The sequence below is a fragment of the Macrobrachium rosenbergii genome, chromosome 28, assembly GCF_040412425.1.
Source record: "Macrobrachium rosenbergii isolate ZJJX-2024 chromosome 28, ASM4041242v1, whole genome shotgun sequence".
Lineage (NCBI taxonomy): Eukaryota > Metazoa > Arthropoda > Malacostraca > Decapoda > Palaemonidae > Macrobrachium > Macrobrachium rosenbergii.
Window position 1 is genome coordinate 8,291,087 of NC_089768.1, and position 27,948 is coordinate 8,319,034.

At 35.4% G+C, this 27,948-nt stretch overlaps 2 protein-coding genes across 2 annotated transcripts in view; both read right to left on the minus strand.

Moving 5' to 3' along the window:
* Nucleotides 1-2,949: 2,949 nt before the first annotated feature.
* Nucleotides 2,950-27,948, minus strand: part of ABCB7 (ATP binding cassette subfamily B member 7) — a 28,734-nt gene continuing 3,735 nt past the window's right edge. The window contains exons 2-12 of the mRNA XM_067129957.1: nt 21,578-21,781; nt 18,886-19,078; nt 14,884-15,152; nt 14,301-14,477; nt 12,724-12,898; nt 10,216-10,373; nt 9,185-9,348; nt 8,621-8,750; nt 8,339-8,482; nt 7,284-7,415; nt 2,950-4,450 (exon numbers count right to left, since the gene is read on the minus strand). Coding sequence (XP_066986058.1) covers nt 4,253-4,450; nt 7,284-7,415; nt 8,339-8,482; nt 8,621-8,750; nt 9,185-9,348; nt 10,216-10,373; nt 12,724-12,898; nt 14,301-14,477; nt 14,884-15,152; nt 18,886-19,078; nt 21,578-21,781 — 1,944 coding nt within the window. The 3' untranslated portion in view covers nt 2,950-4,252. The remainder of the gene's footprint in view (nt 4,451-7,283; nt 7,416-8,338; nt 8,483-8,620; nt 8,751-9,184; nt 9,349-10,215; nt 10,374-12,723; nt 12,899-14,300; nt 14,478-14,883; nt 15,153-18,885; nt 19,079-21,577; nt 21,782-27,948) is intronic.
* On the minus strand, nt 24,595-27,452 carry LOC136854004 (SET domain-containing protein 4). Its single transcript, XM_067129958.1, has 2 exons — nt 27,312-27,452; nt 24,595-26,656 (listed from the first exon to the last, which is right to left on the minus strand). The coding sequence occupies exon 2, from the start codon at nt 26,588-26,590 to the stop codon at nt 25,232-25,234; it is 1,359 nt and encodes a 452-aa protein (XP_066986059.1). The 5' UTR covers nt 26,591-26,656; nt 27,312-27,452; the 3' UTR covers nt 24,595-25,231.

The window sequence follows — 27,948 nt, forward strand, 5'->3', positions numbered from 1 at the left end:
AGGCTCGAGCGGCCGACTCCATAGGAGGATGGGATTAAGGCAATACGAAGATATATTAGCTTTCACATCAGATTTTTATCGTCATTACTTTACTATTTCTGCGTCAATAGTAGACTCAGTTTCACAAGGAACATCACATACACCAGCTTCCAAATTTTCCCCTTAATTCCAAATGGATTAGTTTATCTCCTGTTGTCGAACGACTCGATTTTTGTTAGGAATTAACACCTCTCTGATTGTGTGGTCTGCTCTGATGTGAGCTTTTTTTTTTATCACGTTCTACAGTAACATTACTGTTCCACCACCTTGTGTATAATTCACAATTACTAGGGTGAACAGGTGGTAGAATAACGTTTCTCATTTGGCGACTGCAATGAGTCACGATCTCAATGTTTACTAAAGTACATTACGACGTTACCAATCTTTTTCGTATACTGAAGCACAATGTGAGTAACAACCAGGTCTAGACATACGGACTAAATATTGAAGGATTGTGAAGAAATATCAACTACAGTACAACAGATGCTTAAGAATGAGATTATCGAAAGAATCGACATTACCACTCACATAAGTAAGCGGTCAGTTATTGGCTACTACTACTTCCGTTATTACGGTCGTGAGTTCTGGTTTTTTAAAGATAACGTCTAAATTCCTCATCCTCTTGCAATGAGTCTAAAACTTCATCAGTCAGTATTTGACCTTGTCAGAGTGAAGAACAATGGATCTCTCTTAAACCGGATTAATGTGCTCTTCACTTGGTCAGCCCTTTTAATATGGACCCGAATTGAATATAGAATCTTGGCCAAAAGCCAAGCACTGGGACCTAAAGGTCATTCAGCGCTAGAACGGAAATTGACAGTAAAAGGTTTGAAATGTGTAACAGAAGGAAAACCTCAAAGCAGTTGCACCATGAAACGATTGTTAGGAGAGGGTGGAAAGTAAGATGGAAGAAAGAGAATATGAACAGAGGTACAGTACAGTAAAAGGAATGAAAGGGGTTGCAGATAGGGGCCGAAGGCACGCTGCATGACTTTTGCGTTAGCCTTATGGGCAATGAAAAGACATATGGAAGGTTATTTTTTTTATTTATTTTTTTATTTCATATCGGTTTACTTCATTCTTAATTGTATTTTTTAATCATTTTAATTCTTTATTCGTATTTTTATTCATTTTAATTTCTGTATTTGTTAATTTTTTATTTTTCTCTTTATTTCTTATTGCTTTTTTCTTTACTTTTTGTATATTTTTACCTATTTTTCTATTTTAGTCTTAATTTTAATTGTTTAATTATTTTATTCCCATTTATTTCTAATTCTGCTTGTACTTTTTTATTTTTGTTTTTATGTCTTATATTTTATTGTTATTCAGTTGTTTTTAATTATTTCTTTATTTTTATTTTCATTTAATTTTACATAGAATATAATTTTTATATTCTTATTTTTATCGTTTTATTTACATTTAATTTTTTATTCTTTTATTTATTCTTACTTTCATTGTTTTAATTTTTTTTTACTTTCATTTCCTAATTTATTGCTTTAGATTTATCTTCTTATGTTTATTATTTTTATTTTTCTTAACTGTTTTCATTTTCATTGTTTTTATTATTACTGTTTATTTGGGGAATGGAGTTTGGTTTTCTTTCATCACTTCATGATTTTTTGCGTAGTTCCCTTTTTGTATATCTTGATGTTCCTATGGCCGGGGACGGAGTAACCTCACAACCGGGGTACTTTGGTTTTACGTATATTTTCTGTCTTAATGAAACATTTGCTTCTCAGTATTAGCTTGTAAAGTCCCTGCTCAATGCATTCTCTATAGTGAACATCCCATTCTCTGCTGTGCCTTCACATCGACCTGGGGTCGGTCAGAACACGTTTAACACGTAATTGTAAATTGTATATTTATTGCCTTTCCAAACGATCATGCTTTATGTACATATTACGAAGTATTTATGTTGTGCATTAGACATTATTGATAACTATGCTTTCTGTATGAACCTGTCCTGTTTTTGTAGAGAATTAGTTTGGCCTCGGGTCACCTGTAAATCTTTGTACCCATGGTCTCTGCGAAGTACGCAGACGTCCGCACCCCACTTTATAAGCAGCTCGCTTCATCAATAAACTAGCAGTACTTGTCTTCCTGCTCATTATTTCGCACCTCTCTCACAAGCATTTTGTTTTGTTTTTGGTGATGAAGCCCAACAGTATGGTGCTAGGAGTCTGAGGGCGAACACACTATCGACAAATGACTGAAGCAAAATTTGGATGGCATGGAATATACAGTTCAGGCCAAAGGTCAAGCAGTGGGACCCTTGTCATTCAGCGCTGGAAAGGAAATTGAGAGTATGTAGGTTTGAAAGGTGTAACAGGAGGAAAGCCTCACAGTTGCAATGAAATAATTGTTAGGCGAGGTTGGATAGCAAGACTGAAGAAAGATATGAATGGAGGTACAGTAAAAGGAATGAAAGGGGTTGCAGTTAGGGGACAGAGACGCTTCAATGAACCTTTAGTAATGCCTACAGTGCACCCTGTGAAGTGCACTGATGCCAGTATCCACCTATGGGGCAAAGCATAGGATAGGGATGGGAGCCATAGACAGAACGGAATGATAATCCTGTGTAAGTGATTTCCCATACAATCTAGCAGGTCTTAATCTTTCCTCAATAAAATGGTTCAGTATGTGATTAAAACACCAAACTCGAAGAGTAGGTTATGTAAGGTACTGATTTGTTCAATTGGAAAACATTGTTACCTAATCACACTCATCACTGCCAAAGAAATAGGCAAATGTCTGGAGCATTCTAATCTAAAACAGTGTTACAGAAAAGATGATAAAAAAATGTTCAATATTTTCATGAAGACGCAAGTAGCTTCAAAAGTGCATACACAGCACTTCACAAAGGAATAAAAATTAAAAATTAAAGGCTAACGATTAAAAATTAAAACAAACCAAAATCCATTTCTTTTATTCTCAAAATATTCTCCAGACACCAATATACATTATGTACAGAGATACATCACAACATATTAACTGAGAGAAAATGCTGAAAGAATGGAAATCATTGACAGCAGAAATTGCTAACACAATAACCTACCCTCTGCTATTTATATAAGAAGCATGTATTTCCTCTACAGTGCAAAAACTGGGAACAAGTCATTGCTATTGGCCACTGTCCAAATCAATATTTTTGAACCTCAATGGCAAGATCTTATGTACACCACAAGTTCAAATATTTATGATTTTGCTCATAGAAAAACGATACTAGTTGAAAAAGAGTTGATAAAGTTCACTGTTTCTGTCCAAGATCTTGAAACAAACATGCATCAGAACTTTACCACGCCTTCCTCCTGTCATAAAACTGTTACATATATTTTTTATATGTGAAAGAAACTAAAAAAAAATTCTTGTTCCAGCAAGAACACCCCCTTAGGTTATTGGTTATAAAAAGTTCTTCCTTCAAGAAAAATGAACTATAATGAATCAACTAAAACCAAAATATACAAAATCCTGCTGAATGACAATCATTTAAAAAGTCTCCTGAATATTCCCAAGTTGCTTTACAGACCTGAAAATTTGTCTCACAAAATCTGTTTATATTTATTTGTTGATGAACATTAATTAGCAGCCACTAAGAAACATAATTTGTGCAGATTTTCTGGACCTTCAATACCAATACATTACAAATGCCATAACAAAAATGTTCAAAATATATTTTGAGCAACCTTTTTCCAACATATATTTATTTCCAAGTTCCAAAGACTAATAATACAAAACATAAACTGTGACTCAGAAGCCAATGGGAAACCTATCAATGTCAGTCAATTAGTTCTGAATATTCTCTAATATATTAAAATATCATTCAGAATTACAGTAAGTACAAGGTATAATACAATAGAAAGTACAGACTATCACCTTTTATACATTTTATATATACAGGATCACATAATACAATGAACTTTTTCTTGAATGCAACCATTCACTAAACAATATTATGTTGCAATTACAGTAATGGGAAAATTACTTACAAACAATAGTGTTGATTTCTTTTTTTAAATTATCGACAAGACTGTGGCAAAATGACTGTATTCGTGCTTAAAGTGACGTAAAAAAGATGACACGATAACCATGAGTACAGTATTAATGCTTCAGCTCCTGCATTACCTAAAACCAAATACTGTATTATGATGAGACCAAAATAAGTTATATTTTACAGGGTAAATTACATTACTTTCAAAGATCGTACAGGCAGCACCTACACTTGATGTTGAGAATTCCACAGTTTTGCATAAAGACCATCTAACTGCAAAAGCTCTTTATGAGACCCTCTTTCTCTAACAGAGCCTTCATCTAACACAAGAATTTCATCTGCATCCACAACGGTTGATAAACGATGGGCAATGCAAATTGATGTTCGGCCTTTTGTTGCTCGAGAAAGGGCTTCCAAAATGCTCTGTAATGACAGACAGAGAGAATATGAGATTTTGACCAAAGACCAAGTGCTGGGATCTGAGGTCATTCAGCGCTGAAAGAAAAACAGAGTAAAGGAGGTTTTAAAGGTGTAACAGGAGGAAAACCTTGCAGTTGCACTATGAGACAATTGTTATGAGAGGGTGGAAAGTCAGATGGAAGAAAGACAATATGAACAGAGGTACAGTAAAAGAAATGAAAGGGGTTGCAGCTAGGGGCTGAAGGGACACCGCAAAGAACCTTGAGTGGTACCTACAGTGCGCCTCGTGAAGTGTACTGATGGTACTATCCTCGTAAGGGGAAAAAGCTCTGTAAAGAAGCAATCATCTTAAGTATTTAAGGTTTTCTACTGCTTTTTAATGGAGATTTAAACATATTCCCCTTTGAAAAATATATTTTCAGTTACAAGTACTTACCAATATCAATAATTTATGAAGTTTCACATAAATGTCTGTTTTATTAAGCTATGAGATTTCACAAAAATTTGTTTTATAAATACAAATCTGAGTGCCAAAATGCTGCTAAAAAGAAGCAGAGTAATGCTTAATGGACAAGGTCTCCCTTAGGAAAAGTCCTTGCTTTTCAAAAACTTCACTTTCCAAGTCTAAGATGACCACAGATGTTTATCATCTGGAGGGCATGAGAGGAGAATCACTCAAGTAAAAGTGTGACATTCATATTTATGAAATAACTGTGTTGAGAAAATATGTATTTTCATGTTTTCAAGTTTTCTTATTTCTATTAAAGCTGAATCTTTCACTTTATCTTCCTATTCTTGAACGGGCTGGTAGTGATACTATTCACAACCTCAGCTGGTAGTCTGTTACAGAATGAACTGTTAAGGAAAATAAAAATCACAGCAAAAATACGGAAAATGAAAGTAAGAGAAGCTGAACCAAACTAAGTCCTCAGGTCCAGATGGATTTCACCCAAGGATGAATCAAAGAAGCTGGAGGAAGTGATCCCCACTTCCATGAAATTAAAAACATCCTTGTAGCAAAGAAAGGTAGAGGAATATTGAAAACTGCTAAATATTACACCACTGTTCACAAAGGCTTCAAAGGATGAACCAGAGAACCACAAGCCTATCAGCCTGACTTAAGTTCCTGGGAAGATACTATGACCTAACAGAGCAGATGACATAATGAGACATTTAACATCAAACAAGTTAATTCTACCGGGCCAGCAAGGATTTTGTAATGGTGATCACAATTAACCAGCCTTATAGACTTTACCATGACATGTTTAGTGCATGTGATAAATGCTGAGCAATAGATATACTCTGTTTAGATTTCCAGAAACTATCTGACAAGGTGCCACTTTAAAGATTAATGGCAAAAGTAAGGACTTTTGGTATAGGTAATGAAATTCTCACAGTAGCTGGTATTGAACCTTGTACTGTAGTTCCAGATGACACCTTGTGGATTTATTTTGGTAACTACTGAAAGTATAATCATTCTTGAAGTCTTTGTTATTTAACCCTTTGAGTATCTTAAATATTTCTATCAACTAACCTCTTAATTGACACTTTTCTAAGAGTGCAAGATAACATCAAGAATAAGACAACATAACTTAAGCTGCGCATCACTAGGCACTGTATTATTTTAATACAGGATAGTCTTCTTTTTCCTAGTAGCAAAGTGACATTTAATGTATCCCAGTATTTTCTGGGCTTTCTTCTTAACTTCTACACACAGCTTAGAAGATAATAACTCACAGACCTTTCTCTTGATGTTAACTCTGTCTTTGACGAACACGTGATACTTGGTATTCTAGTTTTTATATCTGCAATATTCTAAGGAGAATAGTATCTGCCTTTTAGTGATCATACACCTAGTTTCTAAATGTCTCCTAGCAATTGACTTACTGTTGTATCATTATGAAAATAAACAGAATATACCCTTGTAATACAGTAGTATATTCATCATATCTGCATACAATCTATTAAAAAACATGCATAAAAAACAAACAGAAATATCTTATTCCCAGTCTTTTTTCTAGGGTTGCTCGGGAAATAACTAAGGAAAAAAGTGTTAGGAAATTTCGGAACAATCTACGTAATTAATCTAGAACAGCACTATTTTTATGGCACATGAAAAATTTCTATCACTTCAGGTGCATGGTATTTTATGCACATCAGCTCTAAATGGCTCACAAGTCTTCTTTCTGTCTGGGGCATCTTTCACCAAATTAAATATTCGGAAGAATTTTGTCTGAAATTCAATGGCACAAATATTCCTCCTCATAAAATAATATTAACTTAGATGAGCTTCTCTAGTGTACATAAAGAAGACAAAAAAAAAAAAGTATACCTTAGTTTTACCAGACCACTGGGCTGATTCACAGCTCTCCTAGGGCTGGCCCGAAGGATTAGACTTATTTTATGTGGCTAAGAACCAATTGGTTACTTAGCAATGGGACCTACAGCTTATTGTGGAATCCGAACCACATTATAGCGAGAAATGAATTTCTATCACCAGAAATAAATTCCTCCAATTCTTTATTAGCCAGCTGGAGACTCCAACTTGGGCCTAGCGAGTGCTAGCCCACAACTCTACCGACTCGAATACAGCACCTTGATGTGGATTCTCAATATACAAGGGTGCCTACAAAAGATATATTAGTATTTTTATCCCACAAACTGTCACCATATGCTTACACTTCACCCTTGGTCTACAAAAGTCTTGAAAACCAGTGGAACTATGCATTCCCTATAATATTTTTTGCTGGAACTTTATTAGACCCTTTTCTTTGTGCAATCTGGTCAGCAGAGGCTTTTTTAAAATATCTTGACAAAAATTATTACAAGACCTTACCTGTTCTGTTATGGAATCTAATGAAGATGTTGCTTCATCAAAAATTAAAATGGGAGCATCTTTGAGTATAGCTCTTGCAATAGCTATACGCTGCTTTTCTCCTCCAGATAATTTAAGGCCTCGCTCACCAACCTGAAAAATCACACCAGCAAGGAACAACTCGATATATATTACATTACATTATAACAGTAAATAATGAATAAACTGGGTGAATGTATGAAGAACTAAGTAAAAAAATAAAAATTTGAATCATAAACACACAAAAGACTTTAAAATGCTGGTACGTGTACTATACTTTATTGCAAAAACATAAACTGGATTGAAAAACATCTAGTGCTTTATTCTAAATAAAATACTCTAACCATCCCACAGTCTATTGTATCACTATGTTTTGTGGTAAATGATAAACTGTGAAGGATAGGGTTCCTTTTCTTATGCAAACAATGATACACATGTTTAAGTTGACACTGTGTATTTTTGGTGCCATATCATATAATAGGTAGTGATACTCATAATGCATTGTAAAGGGTGGAAACAGTAATCGTAAGTTTCTGAGTGAATGAAAATATCTCATATATGTGTCAAAATGTTCCTTATTTTCTAGTCTGTTGTTAAAATGATAGTCTCAAATAATTTTCTGTGTAATGCCAAAATTGGTAAAGAGCCTGGTACTGATCATAGGGCATACGCTTTGGAAATACTGGTGTATGAATAAGCAATCAGTTGATCAGTAATCCCTAACACAATGTTTACGAGCAATTTTATGGCAAAGAGCACTTATTTTTCTCAGGCACCTATCCGGCCATTTCTTCAACTTACCCAAGCCTTTTGGCTGATCAATGGTATGCTGCCCCTGATAACAGTTCGTTTCATCAACCATGACTTGTACTATTTCACCCTCTACAAATGGCTTAACACAGTTATTCTTCACTGTTATTACTAAGTCAAAAATCAGGCATTGGTCCTGTTATTCCACTAAAAACTTCATTACATTATTACAGCGTAAAACTTATACCCTGTAATAATAAAATGAAAAAAATAGAAGAAACACATACCTGAGTATCATATCCTTTTGGCCAGCTCTGGATGGCATTATGTATTTCTGCTAAAACAGCAACCTCTTCAACCTTGCTAGTGTCAGCACTCAAGTTTCCATAATGCAAGTTATATGCTATGGTATCATGAAACAGAACACAGTCCTATAAATGGAAAAAAGAAAACCAAAAACACATAAATACCTGAAGAAAACATACCGAATTTTAAGACAAAAACTACAGAACAGTAAAAGCACAAACAATAATAAAATTTTATAATGCAGGGGGAAATTAACTTCTTACCTGAGGAACGACAGCAACACATTTCCTCAAACTTTCAAGGTCAACAAGATTAATATCTTGCCCGTTTATTGTCACAGTTCCACTCTTTGGTTCATAAAATCTATACAATAGTCGCACAATTGTGGATTTCCTGAAATGACAAATTTATTAAATTAATTTTTATTTTTCATAATTAACAAACCCTCAGTCTTAACATTAGGATAAACTTCTAGTGCCAGCTGGAGACCGGTAAAATCAATGAAATTGTATATGCAAGAGACTAGTGGCATCTGTTCTTAGTCACAAGTCATGTGGGACCACCCACACCCAAGCAGTACTCCGTGACTTCATCATGAAAAAATTAGTTTACTGTATTTGCATCAGAAATCTACATTTTTAATTAGCTATTTCTAAATTGCACTCAAGTTTAACAAGTCATACACAGAAACTTTTAAAATATGCAGCAATCACAAGAGATCATGTATTTAACTAGTCTTAAGACAATTATGAAGATAAACAGCCTATCACCATTAATATTTATAAAACACAAATTCTATCTGACAACTTTGTAATGTTATGGCTTACCCTGATCCAGATCCACCAACAATAGCAATTTTCTTTCCAGCAGGAACTGTAAAAGTCAGATTATTTAAAATGGGGTTTCCTGGAACATATTCAAAGCAAACATTGTTGAAACTGATTGATGATTCTTGAGGGCTGACAATAAGTTCTTTTGCATTTGTTGTATTCTGAAAACATAAAAAAAACTTTAGCTCTTGTCATCTCCAATCACTCATGACTGGAGGGGTCTAGAAATATAGTCCTGCTTCAAATTAAATATCAAAAACTCGTTTTTACCTTAAAAAAATTAACACAATCAAAATACTACAAAAACAAACAGTGTATGGTAGGGGAGACATCCACCCTCCTCCTGCAAACGTGTATGTCAGACCAGGTTTTACCAGTCCCAGGTCAAGCAGTTTTCAAAGATGATTCATCAATATCATCATCATAATGATCCATTTTCATTCCATTCCTAATAGGTACAGTTTTCTGGGGTACCTGCAGCTACTCCCTCATGGACTGGTAAACACAAATGCTTTTGTAACAAGAGCAGGTACTTTACTGATAAGGCTCCAGGCTATTTCTTGGCCCCTTGTTAGTTCTCAGAACTCTTAATATTCCGGTGAATTTCAATCTACAACAAACCCTTGCAATTTCTTTTCCTAAGGATCCATCAGTTGTAAGATACTCCCACCTTAGTAGCTATTCAGTCTATGTAAAAGTAGAGTTGGGTTTGGTTATGAAATACATGTAATTTTTTATAACAAATTTATTTTCCTATACAAACCCATTTTTACAGGAAATTTGTACACCCCTTCCCTTCTTCTTGCAAACATTTATGACAACAGTAACTGATTCACTTGAATGTAATATGTCTTTTTTTATTAAAAAACTGCATTAGCTTCATAAGGTTTACTGTATTCATAACACATAATGCACACATTTTATAATTAGATTAATTAACAAACACACTAAGTTTAAATGTATGATCATTTTAGACTTAAACACATTCAAGCAATTAGCTAGACCATAAATTTACACTATACACTTACCTTAATAGTTAAAGGTTCCTTCATCAAAGAGAACATAGTTTGCATGTCGATAAGTGCCTGCCGTACTTCACGATATACTGATCCCAAGAAATTCAGGGGCAGAGACAGTTGAAATAAGAGACCATTCACCATAACAAGGTCACCAACACTTAGATTACCTGACAAAGAAAAATACTGCATAAATATTTGTTCCACAGCAAACGAGTTATTGATAATTAGTCACTGTCAGTAAAATTACCAAAACAGTGTAATTCTTAAACAAAAAAACCGTAGTCAGTAAGTAACTACAGGTACCTCTGTGTATGCACCGATAGGTCTATGGGTATCCAGCAGCCAACTGGATCATTTTTCTGTCTGTGAAACCATTTAACTTCTCACAAGATTCCCCAGACTTTCATCTATGATTGCCAAGATTGGATTATACTGTATCTGCATTATTATTCCTGATCTTTTCATCATGCCTTCATCAACAATATACCGCGATGATTTTGTTCATTTATGTCACAATAATATTATTTTCCAGTTTTCGCGAGTAGCAGCTTTGCCGGCTCTAAAAACTGCTGTCATAGTGATCAGTAATTAAAGGTATGTACTGTTCTTGAGACACATGAATACCACAGATGAAGTCCCATCATCCCATCTGCCATCTCTCCAGGAAGAGGTTTAGTTCCAGGAGACGTGGAAGGATTGCGATTCCACTGGCACAGAGCCTTGGGTTGAAGGCTCTCCACTTTGGCAACTGTCTGATGTTTCACGACACAAGTCTTCCACCACTGTCACAACTGACTGCCTTCAACTCCTATACCCTTTCAATCCTATGAAGTGGCAAATCATTGAAGTGACTTCCATGCTGCTTGCCTTCGACTCCTACCCTTCCAATCCTGTGAAGAGGCACATCAGTGAAGTGATCGCCAAACTGCAGAAGAGCAACACTGTGGAGATTTTGCTAGCGTTAGTCAGCTCTTCCTCATTCCAAAGTATTTAGGGAGGATGGAGACTAATCATCGACCCCAATCAGCTCTACAAATTTCTTCAGCTACTCCCTGTAAACATGGAGATCAAAGAGTTTGTATAGAGATTTATCCTCAGACCTGAGGGATGTGTACTTTCACATTACCACTGACCCATTCTCCAAGAACTACCTTCACTTTGTTTTGTGGGGCCATGTTCCAGTTTCGGGTCCTCTATTTTAGTATATGTACTACCCCTATGGTTTCTATTAGGATTCTCACCTCAGAAACCTACTGGGTGCAACTCTATGCGTGCATCTTTGCCATTACCTGGTCAATTAGTTGACTATGGCTTCTCCAAGGGGTTACAGAATCACCTATAGCTTTTATTAGACTTGTGTCAGTCTGTAGGTCTACAGGTCAGTTTACCAGGCAATGTTCTTAAACACAGTAACAAAGTTGGCTTGCCCTTTGGAGAACAGTGTGCACCTTCTCCTTGGGACTATAGATGAGCTCCTCCAGCCTTCTACTATGGCCAAGTCTTTGTTGTAGTTTATTCTGCAGAGCTGCTTCTTTTGTATTCATTCCCTTCAGCTTTAACTGCCTTCCTGCATGGAGGTTTCTTCTAGAGCAACCTCATCAGGTTGAATGCTACTCCCTACAGATTATCCTCCACAAGTGTTTATGTTGACTGCAAAATGAGCAAAATTTGTGGTTTAGTGTGACCAACATGGTTCCTGTCCCATCAAAGCCATAATACCATTTCACAGTCACTTTTTATGTAGGCAAAGTTTCTCAAATTAAAAATATAAGTGACAAAAACAATGCCAACAATACTTTTCAAACTTTAAAGTAAAGTTGCTGATAAGCTATCAGAAGGAACTTCTGTGCATGTATTAACATTAACACTGTAATCTACTGTATTATGCATATGTCTGGTTTCCTTCTATCTATATAACCTTCTAACCCACTTTTAACGTCATTGTACACATCTTTCCACCTCTCCTTTCTCTGACCAAAGGAAGCCTGTGTCACTGTTAATTATGCCTGCGTAAATGCAAAATGGACGACTCAGATAAAACCCACAATAAAATTCTTGTCATCATTAACCAAAGATGAGTATGGTTGTATCTCTCCCTCAACATCAGCCTTGTGCTAAGTGTCCTTGTCCTTTTGAACTGGTTTATCCCATACCCAGAGATACAATTTTTGTATAATAGATGAGAATGCATCTTAGGGAATGATGCCACAAACTGAAAGAAGAATGACCTGCTATGTATGGCTGCTCACACTGCACACAGTGGATCACCTTAAGAATGTCATGCTACCATGAATAAGGAAGAAAGCAATGTCTTCTGCTTGGAAGGGCAGCTCATATATATGAAAGAATGATATCACTTAATCATCACTTCAATTTTGAAAATCTGTTTATTGTTATACTATATACAATTTAATAACAGATGGGCATAAGTGAAGGAAAAATCACTAAACAGAACATTTTTCCTTTCTCATGATAATGCTGGTAGTAAGAAAAGAAACTGTGAAATTGAAACATTACCTGCTATAATTCCTTTTGTAGCTAACACCATTATTGCAGCAAGTCCGACACTAAATATAGCACCTTGACCCCAATTTAGAAGAGCAAGAGATGTTGCTGTCTTCAGAGATGCCGTCTCATATTTTTTCAGAAACTTGTCATACTGTTCAGCTTCAAACTTTTCATTGTTGAAATACTGGAAATTATGATATGTTTTAATAGTTATGAGTTCAGCAAAAGATCATAAGTTTGGATTAAGTATTTCCAAGACATATTGTTAATTTTCTTTCATGTTACAAAAACACAAACTGCCTACTTAAGTATAAGCACTCAGTGCATAACTAGTTATTTGGGACATATTTATTTCCAGAGCTAGAGTAGCTCTCGGCTGAGTATTCCTGCTGCATGAGGGAAAGAAACAGTTTCTTCCCCCATCTCTGTCTTCTCCCCCATCAAATTCCTTTATTTACGTTCATGGAATCTTAAGCTTTCAATTCTATCATTATTTTGGGTGTCTAAGTTGTTCCTATGTACCATGGAGAGATTCTAATTTTAAATTTCTATCTCTGCCTCTAAAATACTGGTCATATATCTTCCTCAATAGGACTGAATTCTAAAGATATCAATTAAATTAAAGACTTTACTTTCCTCACCCCCTAATTCTCTTCCTCTCCACTTTTTGGTGCCTTCTCTTCTCCTACACATACTATCTGATCAGTGTTCTACTGAGCTCATGAGAAAACTCTGATTACCTCAAAACACCCATCATCCTGCCTCTTTCACGTTTACTCTGTGGATTCAACACTCCTCAGATTACTCACTCCAGTGACTTTTTATTCATTAAATGCTAAGCTTATATACTGTCCTGATTTGTATAACCTTTTTTCCTACACAAATAAGGTCTATTACTTCCTTCATGGTTTAGCCTCACTCCTCTTACATTTTTTTACCTCCTTTCTTTTCTACTATATTAGCCAACCCTATTTGAAATAAAAGCACTATGAGTATCAGGTTTTGATGTAGGAAAAACCTATTTTTGGTAGCTGCTGCAAGTTCTCAAAGGAGTTACTGTCCACTCTCATGGTCCCCCAAGGCTCCATAAGACAGACCAACCAATCTCTTATAGTTGGTCTGGGCCAGAATAGTGCTTGTTGTCACAGCGAAAGAATATAAAGGACTCAGGACAAAAGGGCTCTATCTCCTGTCCACAGTAACTACCTTGGTTTTCCCTTCATCCTACTTGTACAGATGTGACAACAGTGCATATGTCAGCTATTGCCCTCACTACATGCCAGGTCTATGCCTTTTTGTCATGGAAAGTGGTTGGGTTTGAGGACTCACAGTGGCTACCAAAACTAGGTCTTTCCTACATCAAAACCTGTTTTTTGGTATCATAGCCGCTGTTTGTCCTCAAAGGAGCTTAAAGAGAAACTGCAAGGTGACAAAATGGTTTAGCTCCTAATGAATAAATCCCTATAAATACAATAACCATAAGCAATACTGTATACCCTATATTATACAAAGACAATACACAAATTCAACTAACTTCGGCATTTCAAAGGACGATAAAATTATGACCCAAAACAAAATATACTAACCTTAACAGTTTCATAATTAATAAGGGAATCAATGGCCCGATTTCCTGCCTCATTTTCAGCTTTGTTCATGTCTACCCTGAACTTTGTTCGCCACTGAGTAATGCTAAGGGTAAATGCAGTGTATGCAGCAATGGATGCAAGGGTTACAGCAGCAAACTCTGGCCCACACTTGTATGCCTGTGAAAAACAATTTTGTGGATCATACTCATCGTTCAACGTAAATATTAATTTCAACATAAACAGAATTTCTTTTGCTAGTAAAACATGTAATGCTTCATTCGACAAGACAACTTGAAAGTAACGGCAACATTTGGTAAATCTCTAATCTCCAAATTGTTATTATACATTACTGCAAATCAACACAGCATACACTAATAGCATGCATTTTATAAAATTTATATTTATGAGCAATCTATTGAAATGTGTAATGAAAATCCTGATGGTCATGGTAACTTTATGTTGGCTACCTTTGATTTCAGTACTCTATCTACAACATTTTGTCCAATGGCTTTTTTAAATGGTATGCCCCTCAAGTAAAACTGAATATCCCCTACTTGGTAATAAATGGAAAACCACTACTTACCAAAATACCTGACACTAGAGAAACTTCAAAAATTGTTGGAACGACATTAAAAACCAATGCTGACATCACAAAATTTATTCCTCTACTTCCTCTATCTATGGCTTTGGAGAGGGCACCAGTTTGCTTGTTCAAGTGAAAGTTGAGATCTAAACTGTGAAGGTGCAGAAAGACATTCTTGGCTATTTTCCGTATAGAGTTTTGGGCAACTTTGGCAAATACAGCATTACGAAGTTCACTGAATCCAGCAGCTCCAATGCGTGCAATACCATCTGTTGAAAATCTTTGGTGTTAACACTTGTTCATGTTATTTTTACGTATAAAATCATTTCTTTGATAACATTGACTGTTGATGAAATTATGCAAGTATACCTCATCATACAACTTTGTTTGCTTGTCACAAAATGTTCCTGGAAAACCTTCTTCAAATGAAAAGATGAAGAGCATTTGTCTATAACAGATGAACAGTGCACATGTATAAAAAGGTTCCAAAGTTCTCAGTTCAAACTCTTCTTGCCCACCAGAATGCAAACTTTGTTCCTCAGCAGACTATTGAAATTTTTCCAAGGCTTATTATATCTTGTCATTTTCACTTAATTGCATAAAAAAACTTCCTTTTTATGATACTGTTAATACTTTAATACCTCTTTTAATACTTTTACTTGATTGGTGCACTGTTGTGTCTGGCATATAAGTACAAGATTTCCTTCTATGTTATTGTCATGTTTTATTGTGGTTAGGAGCATTCTTTTCATGGGGTGTGCTGTCAAACTTTTTGCTAACCTTTTAGGCATTGCTACTTAAGCTACAAAGGCTATTGTCAGTTTACCAATTCGTTCTGACCAAGTTACAGTGTTACCATAGGTAACAATTTGACTTTTGCTAGTCTTCTTTGTCATTCAGAACCTCAAGCATGATATACTACCATATTTAGTGGCATCTAAGCCATACTTAAAAAATAAAAAAAAGGGAAATTCACGGTGAATCTTATGCAGGGAAGGTCAAGTGTAAGTTTAGCCTATGGACTAAATGGGACTAGCTCAAGATGAGTAACATATCCTACCCTCCGATGTACACACAAACTTCAGTAGTTTCTTATTACAAAGATAGACTTTACAGATACAATGGCCATGCAACAAAAATATTGCTTTGTAGTTTAGAATGATCTATTTCCATTACAAAAGTATTATCAGACAAAAAATGAAATATTGTCCAATCATATAAAAAATCACATCATGTGTGAGAAGTTCCAATTTGAAGAAAAATGTTTTGTCTATTGTTGTTACTGAGTAATGTGTTATGCTTTATGGCTGTCATAACTATCATGTAGGGTAACGATACATACTAGTCGTCCTTTATTCATAGAGATGTCTAAACATAAGGGCTTTTCTAAATACTATACTGGCAGTCCCCCCGGTTATCGGCGGGGGTTCCGTTCCGACGGCGTGACAATAAACGAAAATTGGCACTTTTTGGCACTTACCAGCACCGATAGCCAGAGATCGGTGCCAATACCTGATTATTGGCGCATATCGGTAACAAAAATTGCCAATTTTTGTCGCTAGACAAGCGCCGTAAAACTGGATCGCTGATAACCAGGGACTGCCTGTACTACCAATAAAATAAGTAATTAACATCAACAGTTAGAAGCTGAAACTGCCATGATGCTGTGTTGCGTTTGCCATCTTTAGTTGTTAGTAAATATTAGATATCAATACATACCAATCTTTCAATCATACAAATGTTTAATCATAAGGTTTAATATACCACCTATGTCAAAAGAAACTACCTTCAACAGTTGTAATACATAATCATTACACATCAATCACTGTCTTAATTGAGAATTGAATTTTCATTAGTTTTCACCAACTTTCCTCTTTTGCCTTCACTGTTCCCTCAGCCAGCCTCCCTCACATTCTCCAACAACACTGAACATTTGCAGTCTCTATTAAAGCGTATGTACTGTACTAGTACACTTTGTACATCTCTAACTTTCTTTGTATTTATGCTGCAAAATATTTATAGTATATGCTTAAAATTACAGCATCAGCAACAGCATATGAGGGTGCATGGGTCCCTGAGTGGTGAAGATGGACAAAAATGATATTCCTGAAAATGTTTCATATTAATTCTTTTCTAAATATAGTACATTGTTATCAATATAAGTACAGAAAATGCATCAATGATGACTGTGCAATGGAGATTGTTGAAAAAACTTAGTAATGTTGCTATTTTGTGAAATCACTAAATCAAATTTTCCACATATTTGAGGCTTTACACTCTTGTGAACAAGAAAAAAAAGATGCTGCTTATTTTATCAAGATTTTAATTAACTTTTATTTCATACCATAAAAAAGTAATAGGCATCAAGCTGATGGGATATCAAATCCATGACAATAATGCAATGGGGGCATTAGAAAGATATCTTCAATTCTGATATATTAATTTTCTTTTTTCGTTAATTCACCACGACAGCTCAGACCATACACAATCAACCCACTGAGCATTGAAACAAATTAGATTTTTCGACTAAGGATGAAATGTCATACTGACATGGCCCTTAATGGTCTCCTAGCTGGGTTGTGAGCCAGGACCTATCTGCAGTGCTCAACTGTCAAGAAACTGACTTTCTTTTCCCTTCTTCCTTCACAGAAGGTTTCTCTAGGAATATTTTGCTGGTAATGAAATGGCATCCTTCTACAAGTTATACAAGTTATGGGCTTGCATTACAAAATTATTATTTTCTCTTGGAGAAAAACCATATTCTCTATTAAGAGACACCTACATGAGTAACTGAGAATGGAACAAGGAATACTGTACACAGTAAAACTCGCAGGAATAACCAGCAGAAGTGCACAATTCTTAAAGTATCATTTGCAACACTTGGCTTAAGATACAATATAAGGAAATAAATTTCAAATGCAAAAAAGTAAATGGATTTCAAGGTGAATTTAATCAACCCTTGGGAAGGGAGTGTGTACTGGTCATCCCCAGGGTATTTTTAGCTCTCAATAAAATAAAAAATAGTTTACACCAAACTAAAAATTTATCTCTCACATGACTGGTCATTGGGTATTTTTCCTATCCGACTTGGTTAGTGATAAATGCTTTAGATCTTAAACAATGCTCATGGGCATGTATTTTGTGCTCATTCCTTTGTGATTTTTTGGCTTATTGTTAGTTGTTTTTATCCATTCTTTATACTTTTTTGGTAGGAAATTTGCTAAAACGGGCTGATAATATTCTAGGGCCTAGCACATTTATCCACACAGAACAGACAGAAAAAATTACCAAGATATCTACAAACAATTGAGAATGTAAACCTTCATCCATAAGCAACGTCTGATACTACCTCAGTCTTCAGTTCAAAGTGAGTGAATGGATAAACAGTACAAAATAAAATAAAAAATCCTACCAGCCTAAGTGGATGAGAGATCACTCCTAAGTAGGGTATGGCCTGTATCCTTGAGCCCAACCCATTAAGGATACTGCCTTAGTCTGTTATTGTTTTAATACTATTTCCCTCTTTCTTTTTATGTAATTTTTCCTGAGGTATTTTTGTGGGTGAGAAAGGTGAAGATATGGTACACAGAAGTGGCAAAAAGGTTTAGACCATCTAGAAAGATTAATCAAGTATTTTGAGATGGTTTGGACATTTGGAGCAAATGAAGGAGGATGGAAAAATATAGGGCCTAAAAGTGCTGGATGGATGGAGTGGAAAAGGTATTGGAATGGAAGGGCCTTAATAACAAAGAAGCTTCTGTTTAAATGTTTGAAGAAGCTAACCCCCATTTGGGAAAACACATTTATCACAATTTACCAGTTATCCAACACTCATGAGCTCCGTAATTTCAGGACACAGATCAATTAAGACAAAGCATACTACAGTACTCGGTGAAACAGACTCATGCCTGCTGTTCTTAAAGCTGGAAGCTCAATTTATTCTATGTTTAGGAAGTTCTGATAACTGTAATCCCATCACACACCAAACAAAATAATACTTACATCCAATCATCAAAGATATAGCTGTGGTAGTTACTGCTGAAACTGGATCTGCCATAGAGAGTGCTTCACCAGTGTGTTCATTCAAATAATTGATGGCATCTTTAAAAATAAATGGGACCTGGACATTGAGAAGCTTAGCTCCTACGAGCAGACTAAGAGCTGTTATCACACGTCCTTTAACGGCTGCATTTCCCTAAAATTGAAAAATAACATTTTAAATTTTCTCAATGTGGTATTTTTTCTTACTGAGTTGGCACTTAAAAAAATTGTTAGCAATGTACAGCCTCTTGCCTACTTATAACCTACGTGACTGATGACCACCCATACACACAATCAAATGGAAGTCTTTACAAATAACAAAAAAGGCCTAAGCAAAGAATAAGACTTTAAAGCTAATTAAAAACAAATAGCCTGAGACAATTTAGTAATCAGGGTAAACTATTTTAAAGGTAAAAATACTTGGGTAATACATTTAGAATAGTCAGCTAAAAAGCACTTGGCTGCAAAGAATAAAAATATTTGCTGAAATTTTGTTTTACTGTATGTTAATCATTGAGTCCATTTACAGGCAGCATATAGGAATACAGAGCAAAGAAAATAGTTCTAACAGAAGTATGATGAGCCGACATATCATAAGCAATTTTTCGTAAGTTTGTGATAACAGACTGATAACTTGACTTGTTTTCAATATTTTATTATTAGTACCATAATATATTGTAATAATTAGCCTTGTTTTTCAACGTTTTATTATTAGCAACAATTTTTATGCCTACCCAGCATGCTCGCCGTAGGCTAGGCCTAGCCTAGCCTATGATGCTTGGTCTCCCATCTGTAATACAGCCACACTGGACACAGCAGTTTTTGACATATTTAAAAAAAAAAAAAAAATGCATCTAATACACCGGCATATATGATATATATGCACTGGGCTCGTATGAAAAGTTTGTTTCACACCAAAACCACTAATTATATCTATTTAGAGGTACTGCTGAGATAAAGATTCCTGTTACACCGATACAGGTCCTCCACTAAGAAGAATACAGCTTTTTACAACAACTGAAGACCAATATTATAAAGTCTTGTGTCGTTAAGGCATTCCCATTAAATATGTAAAGCTAACTGAAATTATCCACAAATGAAGTAAATGCAAGGTAATGTCATCTTGTCAAGTACTGTACATTCATATTAATAGTGGGTGCTACAAGGAATATATTTTATTTTATAATACAAAAAAGAGGTGAAAAAAGGAAAAGAATGTTTAGACTGGAGTAAAAAGAGAAACTTGAGTCTTAGAATATGTAGATGATGCTGTTTGAATTAGCAAAACACAAAATTTACAAAACCTGCTTAATGTAATGCATTATACATATAGAGTAGAAATTCAAAATAACTAAAAGAAAAAGAGAAGTAATGAGGACAATGTATGCACATAAAGAATGAAATACATCAAACAGAGACAGGGTTTATGAGGTTGAACCTTTCATATATTTATAAAGGTTTTCCTCAGGTGGAATTTAGTGAGACTATAAAAAGGCAAATAAAACAATAGATGGGCTGAAAAAGATATGAAAATAAAAAAGACTAACATTGTATACAATAGTAAGATTACCTATACATAACACAAGTACACATTGTATTGCTATATGGACATGAATCAAGGTATGACGATGAACGTATATCTAAATGATTTTCGTGACTTGAGAACAAAGCTTTAAGGACATGAGTGATGGCAAGAAACAGTTAGAAATGATAACATAAGAGAAACTGCATAAGTTCCATATGCAGATGAGATAATGATAAAAAGATGATGGAGATAGGTTGGACAGGTTCATGCATAGTCTCAGCTGGGCTTCTGTGGGCACTAAAAGACTTGGAAGACCCAGACCCACTTGGATGAGATCTATGAGATAGAAGGCTGGAGATGAGAGACTTTATTTGTAGAAAATAAAGCGCAGGAAAGACGTGAGGGCTGTAATTTCAGAGGTACCTTGCATAATACACCACTGGAAGTAATGATGATGATGATGATGATGACAGTAAAAATAAAACCAACTTTGAAAATGGAATATGCACAGTTATTCAAAAATTCTACATAATTCAAAAGTGAACTTGCAAAAAATGAATTGTGCAAACATAACATTCAGTACATGTTACTGAATACATGAGAGAAAATAATATACACTTACTATATCGAGTGTAAATTACAGTCTCTTGTGAGATGTTTTTCTACACCTGTACTATTCTTTAACTTTGTACATAATATTTTCATCTGCGCCTCTGCTTTAACAATTTCCTCTATCTAGTAAACGAGCTAACACAAACATACACTGTCCTTGACCCACGGCCATTCCAAATCATGTCTGAATGTCAGGTATCTAAATCACAAGTCGAGTGACAAGTAGTGTTTATTTTAGTGATGTAAAGAAAACTAGAAGAAAATCATATACTGCAGAATCCATTGGAAAACGTAGTACTTAGGCACAAAAACTTGGAAATCATAAACCACCACAATAAAAAAAAATTTTCTCAACAAAATAATGTTTGCAATGCACCAGCTTGTACTTCATCTAATATTAATTTCAGCAATAAATTTTTAGCTATTAAATGTACTTTGCAAACTTACGTAAATAAAAAATCTTATTCAAGTTATGCTTCTAATAAGAAAAACATACTGAACAAAACTATTGTATACCTTTGGCCATACATACGATGCTAAAGCTCTAATCATTTCTCTGCCGGAAACTTCTTTGGCAGTAACTCCCATATAATCTCTTGACAAAGCTGATGCTCCTGGATGGAAGCAGTTCCTTACACCTAACTTCTGATGAGTGTGCCATGCTTGAAATTTTTTCGTTAGTGGACCAATCACACCGGCACCATGTGTGCTTAGCTCAGCCTATTATGAACATAAAATTACAAAACAGAATTAGTAAACAACTTTGATGTGATAAAAAGACAGTTTTAAGAAAATAAATATTTCTTTAATTTAACCCAGTAATCACCTAATTGCCCTACTGTATACTTTATCCAAAAATCTCAGGCTCTGTAGATTTCAATAAAAAAAAAAAAAGTGTTCCACTATGTGTTAACACCACTTTTGATAAAAATATGCACCCAGCTCACTTCTTTATAAGGTCAAATACATGAAAAGCAAGTCTATAAGGATGGAAAGATAGTACCCACTATCTGATTAATGAATTTGCCTGAAAAACTGACAATTCCTTCAGTAAACTGTATGTATGGAATGGAATAGAATGGAATATTAAATTTTGGCCAAAGACCAAGTACTGGGACCTATGAGGTCATTCAGCGCTGAAAGGAAAATAAGAGTAAATGGTTTAAAGGTGCAACAGAAGGAAAACCTTGCAGTTGCATTATGAAACAGTTGTTAGGAGAGGGTTGAGAGTAAAACAAAGAAAGAGAAAGATAATATGAATGGAGGAACAGCAAAAGGATGAAAGGGGTTGCAGCTAGGGTCTGAAGGGGCACTGCAAAGAACCTTCAGTAATGCCTACAGTGCAGCATGAGGTGCCTAATGGCACTAACCCCCTATGGAGTAAACTGTATTTATTCTCGGTACACAAACTGAACAGTGTGCAAACTTTGATCCCACCTTGCTGTACACCAGTCAACCCAGCTGTGAATTCCTATCACCATCAGCTAGTGTCAAGTAAACAGTACACAGACACATTATATAAAGTTCTTTTTCATATGAGTTTTCTTGGTGCAGGCTAGTTGTTTGCTGAAGCTTGTTAACAAGGTTGTTACAGGTGGCTTTATAAATAATAAGTGAATGCAGGAAGTACCTACTCACTCACCTGTCTCCACACCCTCACTTTTTCTTCTGGCTACAGTGTGACATATGAAGTTGAATATAGGAGGAATTATGGCAAAAGACTTCAGGTTTGTATATCTATGAAAAATACAGTTCACTTTAAATTTTTTAATTTCTTGTCCAAAATAATGGCATTTTGCCTGCTAAGCCACGTTACACAATTTACATCCCTTTTCCAGTCCTGCTAGTATCCTTGTTTATTCAGAATTTTTTACTATGCAACAATCATTATCTTGATGCTACATAAATCACTTTCTATTGTGTTTTAAAACTCTCCTTTACTTTTGCTATTGGTCAATTATTGTATGGTAGCCATGCTAAAAGTAGCTCATATTACCGTGTCATGCGAGGAATATTCATCTGGGAAATACTTCTCATGAAGCACCTTTGTTACTTAACTTACATACTTGTGAACACCATCTGATGCATGAATACTGAATGAAGCTTTACATTTTACCCATACCATTTTACTGATTTTTATATTGAGTTAAGTTTATAGTCTGCTTATTGCTGGTGTCATCTTGTCTTATCAGACAAAATGTCTGAGTTTATTATCTACCTGTTCTAATTTCTCCCCCCCTTTGAAAATATCCACATAATTTGCTCCAAGTTTTGTGACCTCTTCTTAAGTACAACCAGTTTTACTTTCTTATTTTTCTCCTGTAATGGTGAAATCATGCTTTAGCGGAAAAATGTAGTCCCTTGCTTTAGTTTTTCCTTTCAAATTGCTTTTATTAAAATGTTTCTCAAAATATCAATATAAACAACCCTGGCATGATTTCTTTCATTTTTATTGCAGTGCTTTGTTGTCAGTACTATGAAACATGTATACAAATCCAGCATTACATGTTGTGTGCTAAATGCCTTGACTTTACCTACGCTTAGGGATTACTCAGATGACTCATCTACTACTAACATTATTTCTTTACATTCTGGAAATTGTTTATTTTTCATATTGATAGAATATTCAGTAATGGTTGACTGACATACATAATTCAGGCTATCAAGCCAAGCACTAGGTCACTTTTGGCCATCAAGTGCTTAAGACAGTGAAAAGAGAGAGGTGAAGTGATTGGACAGCAAGATACAGAGATCAGACAATAAAAATGATGAAATGCAAAGTTTCTAAAGGTGGAACTGAGAGAAAACCTCACAGTGGCACTAAGAAGTAACAGGTAAGAGAGGTTGGGCAACAAGATTGAAGAAAGGAAGTGGGAGTGTAAAATGAGATCAAATTTGCATTTATTTCATCTATTTACATTATTTTTTGTAAAATTTCTGCATGCTATTTTTTGTTACATTTGAGTTAAAAGCTTTTCTTTGTTGTATTTTTGGAGTTCTGGAATGGAGTACTGTAATAAAATTCCAATTATTTCTTACTGGAAAAATCTGCTCAGTTTAAGCTTCTGGAATGGAACAAGTCCTTTAACCTAAGTATGACTATACTCTACTACACTTATGGTAACTAGCAAGGAAGAATTGCCAAATATACAAAACCAATTATATTTACTATTCGAGATATTGTACTGCACAAATTTTTGGTTTATTTAAAACTTCTTACGAGTTGAAAAGAAATGGCCTTCGCATTCTGAGATAATCTTCAGTAAAAATTAAAATGCACTCTGACTCCTTCCTTACTGTGGATGATTATTTATGAAAATTTAGCTATATAGTGGTTGGAGAGTAAGCTGGAAGAAATGAAGAAAGAATGGTGGTAAAGTAAAAAGCTCAACAATGGATGCAATTAGCAGCCAAAGGGACACTGGAAACAACTTTTAATAATACCTACAGTGCACCATGTAACATGCACTAACAGCATTACCAACCAGTGGGCTAGTATCCTCACAGGAATGTACCAGCTTTACAAAATGCTCTTACTTCACTCATTATTTTATTTAACAAAACAACATTAAACAATCTAATACAATACAGATTATCAACAGGTTAAGTACAATTCACTTTAAATGACAAAATAACCAGCTTTATTAACACATTAATTTTAATGGTACAATAAAGAAGATTAAGGCATAGAATCTTAAATATGCATTTTAGTTTCATTTACCGAGATTCTCATTATATATGTCATAATTTAGAGGCATTACAACTTCCATAAAACTTTATAAACAATTGTATTGTATTCCACAGCCTACAAACCATAGTTCTGCAAGCCATGAAAGATAAAATGATAAGCTTGGTAAAGCAACTGCACAGAGGCAATAACAGTGGTCAAAAATAAGCTCACTGCATAAATCACAAGAGGTAGTGACTATTTAGTAGTCCCACCAGACTAAACAGACCATGATTGTGGAGTTGCTTAAAGAATAACCTAATTTCTGCCAAAAAGCACACTAGCGCCATACAGGTAAAGCGCAAGTTTAGTATTTAAAAACAGCAAAGTACAAGAGACAACTCATCTACACACACACAAGCAACTGAGCAGGAACATGATCCATCATTAAATAAGAGCCTCCTTTAACCACTGTTCAATGTCACATTGGCAGTTGCTTCACTCTAACATTGCAGACTCCTCTCAGCATTAGTGAGAATTAAACAACAGTCTCTGACCAACATTTTTGCACATGCAAATGCTTCACTACAATCTTCAATATCCTCCATATTCATCAAAACCAAGTTAAAGTGATCCAGCTTAATCTGACATAGCATTCTCAAGCAACACTGCACCAAATGTCTATGGCCCATACCTGTTAGATTCTGGTAGACAACTTGCCACTGAGACAACTCATCTGCAGTCATGAGAAGGATTGTAGTAGCAACTTCAAAATTCCAAGAAGGACCATCTGAAGACATTGCTAGATTCTTATGAAAGTTATGAGAAACAATTATCATTTGTTTTTCATAAAGCAAATCTTTCCTAGCATGTGCATTCTCTATAGCATCACAATCTTTCATTACATCCAACAATTCGTCCAAAATAAATGGTACACTGCTATGAGGATTGTCTGGGAGAATAAAGCCATATTCTTTATAGAGCTTTATGTTATCATGAGGACCATAATTAATGAACACTTGTTCATAAGGCCCATAAGGCACCAAAGTTTTAATTTGATAAAATTCACCATCTTCACTTAAACCTGTCTCAACCTGAGCTGTGTGAGAATGATTTAAAAGATCTAGATAAGGTGCTAAAGCACAAATATCCTCATCCACTAAAGTAGGATTTGGATAACTATTCTTCATGTACACAGCTCTTGTATTGACTGTAAACCAAGCCCATCTAATGTCTGTTAGGGATGGTAAGTAACAGCAGCTATTTTTGACACACAATAAACCAAACATTTTTTGGGCTTTTTCAAAACAACTCTGCAAATCATCCTCCTGACTTTGAACTATAGTTTTTAAGAACTCAGGCATAACTCTGATTTCTTTTTCTGTACAAAATGAAGGAACAGTGTACGTCACAGGAAGACTATCAATATAGTGCTTCCATTCTGACTGAGCGCCCAACCATCTGTGATGCAAAAGGAATATAGATAACACTTCCATTGCCTTTAACTTTAGGTTCAAATACTTCAAGGGATAGCTCAATTTTTCATCACTAAATACATCACTACATGTTATCATAGCTTCTCTAGGTACCTGTACCACAATATCTCCAGTTTTTAAACCTCTTACAGTCATTAATCCCCTTCCTGTCATACGAAAAACAGCTGCTTTTAGTCTGGGTTTTAGCGATCCTCCACTACACCTATTCTTCATCCACTTAGAAAGATTTACCAACGCAGGAAAACAATCGACTGTGTATTTACAGTCCTTAGGATTTTTACATTTCCGTTTCCTTCGGCGCCATGTTCTTCCCTTTTTTACAGGAAAACAGCATCCTCCTACTTCACAACTGGCCATGTTGGACATCACTGACTCTGTACGTTTCCACGGAAGTTACTTAAGTTCACAGGTGATCCGCACCTTACTCCCAATCTGTAATTGATGTATTATGTATAGCTACAGCCCTGTCTTTGCATAAAAGGAGACTAAAGACAAGTGCTTTCAGAAACTTCATAAGCAGCACAGGCCCAATATTTATTACTACTGTAATACTACAGTTTATATAAAGTCACCCAGGTCTGAGGTTATACAAGGTAAATATATTTAGCATTATGTTAAATTTAGATTATTCATCAAAATAACTTAAGGCCATATGGTAATTCCATATTTTACAATCAATTTTATATCTACATTCACAACTGTGTGAGCTAATCCTGGAAAGTTTAGGGAAAATCTAAGTAGTAAGACAGTACATACTGTCTTCTAAGCCAAACATTTCATGTATTAAAAAATTAACAAGTAACAAGCACTTATATACGAGTTCAGTGCTTCACAGCAATAAACCATAACCTTCAGCATGCCTTGATATGAAATTCAGGGTTCAATATTAATAATTATCCAATGGTTTGGGACGAGTGAAAGTTGCATCCATACAAGTTTGTTTTAAATTCATTTGTCCCACAGAACAGGTTCAAAAATCAAAAGCTCAAGAAGTAAGGGGGTGTGGCTCTGTCCCTGACATTTTGGAAGAGCTTTGAAGTAGCACAGGTAATGAGAGCAGGTGTCTGTACTGTCATACCACCTTTACCTCATTCTATCTGAAGGACATCACTCATAAGCCCTTAGACACTTCTTTGGACTTGTGGTGGCTGTTCAACACCTGGGATCATCTAAGCTCATTTCAGACAGAAGTTTTTTGCCCAAGGTACCCAGAGGGTGCAGAACTGGGTTTGAGTGGTGAGAGTGGGTGGCTTTTCTTCTTCCTTCCTCTGCGAGGCAGCAGCTCATACTGAGGACATGCTTGACTAAGCGCAGATGCAGGTGGCTACTCAACTGAACAATCAAGATTAGCTCTTCATCTGATAAGCTGTGACTCATTCTGCCCTCTCTTTTAACAAAGGGCTCAACTGAACCCATCTCTCGACTTTTATTACCCACTGTTAGGTACCAATCGGTTTTCCAATGATTTCCTTTCCTTTTATTACCCACTGTTAGGCACCAATCGGTTTTCCAAAGATTTCCTTTCCTTTTATTACCCACTGTTAGGTACCAATCGGTTTTCCAAAGATTTCCTTTCCTTTTATTACCCACTGTTAGGTACCAATCGGTTTTCCAAAGATTTCCTTTCCTTTTATTACCCACTGTTAGGTACCAATCGGTTTTCCAAAGATTTCCTTTCCGAGCGTTATCTCAGCCATATCTCACTCGAGCTCAGGGCCAAATCG

Bases quoted from the DNA above. Each gene is read 5' to 3' on its own strand.
- LOC136854004 (XM_067129958.1), bottom strand. From the start codon at position 26,590: ATGTCCAACATGGCCAGTTGTGAAGTAGGAGGATGCTGTTTTCCTGTA.